The 6000-nt window shown below is 59.4% G+C and overlaps 1 protein-coding gene across 2 annotated transcripts in view; it reads right to left on the bottom strand.

Annotated features, from left to right (window-relative positions):
* Positions 1-1214: 1214 nt before the first annotated feature.
* Positions 1215-6000, bottom strand: part of DLGAP3 (DLG associated protein 3) — a 61808-nt gene continuing 57022 nt past the window's right edge. For both annotated transcript variants that reach the window (XM_025289139.2, XM_025289141.2), the window contains 4 exons: positions 4268-4752; positions 3231-3322; positions 2826-2969; positions 1215-2119 (listed from right to left, as the gene is read on the bottom strand). In XM_025289139.2, the coding sequence (XP_025144924.1) occupies positions 1901-2119; positions 2826-2969; positions 3231-3322; positions 4268-4752 (940 nt within the window). In that variant the 3' untranslated portion in view covers positions 1215-1900. The remainder of the gene's footprint in view (positions 2120-2825; positions 2970-3230; positions 3323-4267; positions 4753-6000) is intronic.

The raw sequence follows: 6000 nt of genomic DNA, 5'->3' as shown, positions 1-6000 counted from the left end.
TGTTCAAAACCCTTCCGTGGCTCCCCATGGCCCTCAGGACCCAGGCCCACCTTCCTCAAATTGACCCAAAAGCCCAGCATGATCAAGCCTCTGCACTCCCAATGCCTCTTTCTCCTCCAGGCTTCTGCAGAGATGTTCTCTGATCTTGTATGTTCTTCAGAGCCCTCTTTCAGGGGCTAATACCTAGTCATCTCTCCAGCACTCATCCTTATAATGTAACTGCTTGCTTACTTATCTATTTTTCCCATACAGCTGCTAGCACCACAAGAGTAGAAACTTGTTCAGGACTATCTTCCCAGTGATGGACAGGGCCAACCGTGGTTCTTGATAAATACTTGCTGAATAAATGAATGAGAACTGGCTAGTCCAGAGTGACCCAGAAGAGCAGGCAACCCCTAGGGAAAGTTCTTCCTCCTGTCTCAAGGTGACACGTCAGCCTGAGGACTGGAAGGAAGACACGGTGGGTAGGAGCTGCCGCTTTTTTCCGGGCTCAAAAGGCTGTAGAGCTAAAAGCTCAGGATTGACATTGGACAGACTTGGGTCTACACTCTTAGCTCTGCCTGTCACTTTGGCCTGAACGCTTGACCTCTCCTGAGCTTCAGCTTTCTCATCTGTTGGAAGACTGAGCTACATTCATGTAAAGCACTCACATCTTGCCTGACCCACAGCAAGCATCCGATAAACATTAGGTTGGGGATGCCACTTAGCTTCCCAGGAAAGTTCTGTTCTCTCTTTTGCTTCCCATCAATGTGCCCATGCACTGGAGGCATCAGAAAATGTGACGGTGCAGAACTTAACAGTTTTCCGGAGCAGAGAGAACACTGGCTTTTTAGGGAAAAGAACACCAATATTTGTTCATATCGAAGAACAGCAGCCCTCACTGTTTATGAAGCACATGCTTCCCTCTGGGGCGGGGTGGAGGTGGGGGCGCGGGGAAGAGGGGAAGGAAGACCAGGGAATTGGAAGGCATAAAGGAAGCCAGACTGAACTAGAAGGAGGTGAAAGACCGGCCTCTCCACCCCGACCCCGGCCCCTCTAGGAGGGTCCTTCTGTCGCCACCGGGGGGCCAAAGCCCCTTTCCCCCAGCTGGCCCACGAAACCCTGCTCTCCCCAGATCAAGAATGTGGGCTCGGGCCTTCCCACCCCGCTCCCTGGCGTCCCCCGCCCCACGCACGCACGCGCAGAAGTGGCTTCTTCTGGAGCGAGCAACTGGCTCAAGTGCAGTTCTGCCGTTTTATTTTTCCTGGGATACTCAAGGGGATGTGGGAACAGCCACAGGTGTGGTGAGGGGAAGCCCCCATCTCCCCTCCCCAGCAGCTGGGGAAAGGGGAGCGGCCCAGGCGCCCTGGTCCTGGGTTGGTCCAGCCACTGTGGTCCCTGGGCCCGGTGGGCTGAGGGCTCAGGGGAGAGCCCCTGGGAGGGTGGGGCGGGCTCCTAGGCGGGGTTCGGGATTCTTCATAAAAAGCCACGAAGCTTGATTTCCCCACGAAGCCCAGCCCCGCGGGGTGGGGAGGGGGGAGTGGGGCGGGGAGAAGGGGGACGCAGAGCCCAGATGGGGGACCCGGCCCGGCCTGGCCCGTCAGGGGTGGGGTGGGGGAGTAATGGCAGAGATGGTGCCCGTGGGGAGCAGGTGGGGACGAAGCGTCGGACCTCGAGGAAGAGGGGTCCCGGTGGGGGCACAGGACGGAGAGGCACGGCCCCCAGCCCAGCCCGGGCGCCTTCGCGTGGGGTCAGGAAGGTAAAAAACCCACGAGCGCGTGACGGGCAGCAGGGGCCGGGGCGTGCGGTGCCGGCGGGGCGGGCGCACGGGGCGGCCCGCGTTCACAGTGACCTCGACGCTGGGTGTACAGTACGGGTAGAAAACCGCGGGCCCGGGCCCGGGCTGGGCGGGCCGGGCCGGTCACAGCCTGGTCTGGGCCTCGGGGATGTAGATCTCGATGCTGTCGGCGCTCTCGGTGGCCGAGCTGTGGCGGAAGGAGGCGGCGCGCTTGGCCGCCAGGAGCCGCTTGCGCGCTTCCTGCCGCTGCCGGTCCACCGAGTCCAGGGAGCGCTCCTTCACCGGCACACCCCGGCCCCGCGAGGGCTTCTTTGGTATCGGCGGAGGGACCTTCTTCTCCTCCTGCCGGCAGAGGAGCGGCTTTTAGTTCGGGGGCGGGGTCCCGGCCGACTCGCCACCTCGCTCCCCCTCGGCCCCGAGGAGTTCACAGTGCACACCTCTGACTCGTGAGCCAGGCTCTCGAGAGCGCGTGCGGGCCCCCTCACCCCGAAGCCCCAGGGGTGCCTGTTCTGCCAAGGTCAAACACATTTTTCATCTTTTAAAAAAGGTGGACTCGTGCGCCCCCTGGTGAAGCCGTTTTCCACCTCTCGCATCTGAGAGAGAGGGTTCGCTCCCTCTTGGGGAGTGGATGCTCTCCCTCCAGACCCAGGGGGAGTGCAGCGCCCCTGACCCGGGCGAGGCAATGCGGGTCACATTCCAAGCTGTTGGGCCCCATCTCTATGAAGGTCTAGTGAGATGAGGGCTGAAGGTCCCCCACCGTGCCTAGAGCCAAGCTGAAGGCAGTCTGCCATTCTGGCTCCCTCAAACTACAGCCGCAGGCACCAAAGAAAGGGGTTCTTGCAGCTCAGGCAGTAATGAGATGGTTCTTGCCTTGGAGCCAAGCAAAGGGCAGTGACCCAGAGGGTGGTCGTAGAGGGTCCCCATCACCTGTCCAGGTCTGCCCTGGCTGCCCAGGGTCTCTTCTCCTGCCCTCCTCTCCCCCGCCCACACTCTCTGGGGAAGGGCATTTCCCAGGCTCTGCACTCTTGGCTTGAAGCGACCCCCCCACCTTAGGCTCCAGGAGTTTCCAGCTGTTGGCCTTGAGTTGCTGTAGCTCCAGGAACTTGAGGGTCACATCCTCGATAGAGAGCTGCAGGAGGTCCCAGAAACCCGCCAGGTCCTGGAAGGTGGGCACGGGGAACGCAGTGGGGTCCTGCAGTGGAAGGAGTCAGAGGGCAGGCAGCCAGTCAGAGAGGCCTGAGCCCCAGCCGGGACCTGAGAAAGCCCCACCCCACCCTCATTGTCCAGTTCAATCTGGGAGAGTGGAGTGGGGACCAGGAGGCAGGGAGACAAGAAAGAGCCCAGACCTCTCCATCATGGGCACAAACACCTGTGCTCACTTCCAGGCATCCACACGCTCTGGTCATCTACCAGGCACACACACCTGGTGGGCTCTATGCCCATGAGCACTCACCATGCTTTGCTGACACAGCCGGAAGAACTGCTGAACCTTTTGGGACAGGAGAAGTTGTGTGCTGCCCACGGCACTGCGGATTTTCTCCAGGACTGGAGAGCAAAAGGAGATGGGGGAGGGGAATGATGCCTCTCCTTCCTCTGCCTCCAGGAAGTCTGCATGGGATGACTCTGACCCCTCTTGTTACCTGGCACCATCCATCCGTCTCCTCCGGCCCCTCCCCATCCCATATGCTCAAGATACTAACAAGCAATTCCTGGCCCACTTCACCAAGAAGACTGACTCCCCAGACACTGATGTTTCTTCAATCATACAATCTACATTTCTTGACTGGTTATCCTCCTGTGTCCTCTTCCCTCCCATGTCAGAGGACAGATGGAAATCAGCACCAGTCCAGTCCTACGGCCTTAGCCAGCCAGGCACTAGCTCAGTGATGCCTCGCTGGCAGAACTTCGTCACCCATCAGCAGGTGAGTCCTTGGTTCACTGAGAATTATCAAAGAATGAATTACCAAATTACCAAACGTCCCTGACTCATCTTCTAGTCACAATCCTATCAGCTTGAGGGTTCAGCAGTAAACCGTTGTCTCCCCTCACACTGGACCTGGCAGGCCTCTCTGGCAGGACCACGTCTTCCTGGCTGATTCTCCTTCTCCCAGGCTGCAGACAAGAGCTGACCCACACACCACCTCCCCATCTGCCTGAAGTCCTGCTCTCACACCTGGATCAGACCTGGATTCCCAGCCAGTCCAGGTGGGAACGGGCTCCTGGAATCTCCATGGCCTTAGGCTGGTAGCGATCCTAGAAAGCCCAGCCCTTTCACCCGCTCACTTTCCCCAGTCCTAGCTCTGGCCTCTGAAGCTGCTTGCTCTTCCTTCCAGGAGCTCCCGGCATGCTGCCAGTGGGAACCACCAAGGCCTGGGGTCACGCTGCCAAACTGAGAAAGGCACAGTCACGCCCAAGGTCCTCTCCTATCCCACCGCATTCCCAGCCACCGCCAGCCACCGCGCCTCCGGCGCACAGAGTCCCCGCACTCACTCTCCTCTGGCAGCTCATAGTCCTCCGCCTCGCGCTCCATCTGCTGGCACCAGTGCTCTAGCTTCTCCACCTCCGCCCTCAGCATCTTGATGAACCACTCGCCATCCCGTGGGCAGGGGGATGTGCGGCCTGAGTCCGGGAGGCTACGTGAGCCGCGCTCCATCCAGGAGTCGCGGCGCCCGGACCCGGGGCCGGGGGTAGGGGCAGGGGCAGGGCCGGGCGACCCATCGGTGGCCGGCGGCTCGTACGGCAGTGGGTAGCCCTCACGGTAGGCCCACTGGCCCTGCGTGTGGACCGTGCGGAAGACTGAGTAGGTGGGGGCCCGAGGCCCGGGCTGGGGCTCAGAGGCGTGCCTCTGGAAGGAGCGTCCGAACTGCAGGGCCTTGTCTTCTGTGGCCACGGTGGCCAGGCCGGCCAGGCCCTCCAGCTCCAGGTCAGCCTGCACGCCAGCTGTCACACTGTTAGAGCGTTTGAACCTCGCCCGCCTGGTGAGAGAGGAGGCGGTCATCTCTGCCCCTGCCCAGTCTCACCCCAGCCTCACCTGCACCCCAGGCCAAAAGGGATGAGACAGGAAACCTACAAAGTGATGGACAGTCATCCACCACCTTTAAATGGATCAGTCTTTGCCACCAGTGAGCACATAATATACCTACCTGCTGCACCGGTTCTGGACAGGGGTGATGGTCAAAACATTAAACCACATATACTCGATGGGCAGAGCAGAGGCTGGCATATACCCATCAGACAGACAAAGCCCAAGTGCTAGGGCGTCATCCTGCAGAAGCTGGGTTGAGGGGGGGACCAGAGGGGCCCCAGGAGGGTCCAGGGTGGTGGCTCTTCGCCACAAGCACAGAAGTATTTCAGCATTTTAACACTGTGTCTTTGCTAATTTATACCAGCTGTATGGGTATGTCCTTAGCTCTATGGAGAGACAAATCAGCTATGGCCCAGAGAGGCCCACGGTCACCCAGCTGCGAAACAGCAGAGCCAGAATGTGGACTCAGGGCTGCCACGCTCCACAGCCCAAGAACTCCCCACCACACCAGCTGCTAGAACATCAGGAAGAACTGTCTTAGAGCAGCTGGGGGAAGAGGGGTGGGCTGCAGATGGGAGGACTTCTCCTCTAGGGACCCCATGGCTCAGCACAGAGCCTGGCCAGACAGTCAGCCAGTGCCAAGAGAGCTGAATTAAGTTGTTGACAGGAATGACACAGGGCCTGGAAATTTCTTGTCTTTGAGTTAATAATATGCAAATCTTATGCAAAACAGAGTCAAGTGGCCTTGTTCTGCCCCCCCACCCCGCCACCTGACTGAGTTCAGTCAGAGTGAGGGCTCTTTTCTATGAAGAAGTCACTGCTCCCGAGGGGCATGAGGTTGGGGTCAGACAACACTTAAAGTGAGAGTCAAGAGATGCAGGGGTGGCAGGGAGAGATGAATAGAAGTCTGCGGTCTGGAAATTCAAGGAGCAGGCAAGAAAAGCCCATGTGTCCTAAGCTACCTCCACTCTCATGGTCAGAAGAAAAAGGGGGTTGGGAGCTAGGTTTAGGGGCTCCTCCAGCTTCCTGGAGACTCCCACAACCCCCACAACTTCAGCCTTCCTCTTGCTGCCCAGGCCTTCTTTCCCTGCCTGCTTCCCTCCAGCTGGCGGGCTGCCTGCTGGGAGCCTGTTGCCATAGAAACCAGGCCCGGAAGGATGCGGCAGGACCCAGGAAAGAGAGATGCACTCATGTGCAG

Source organism: Bubalus bubalis, chromosome 6 (genome assembly GCF_019923935.1).
Source record: "Bubalus bubalis isolate 160015118507 breed Murrah chromosome 6, NDDB_SH_1, whole genome shotgun sequence".
Taxonomy (NCBI): domain Eukaryota; kingdom Metazoa; phylum Chordata; class Mammalia; order Artiodactyla; family Bovidae; genus Bubalus; species Bubalus bubalis.
This window is presented reverse-complemented; position numbering and strand designations above follow the sequence as displayed.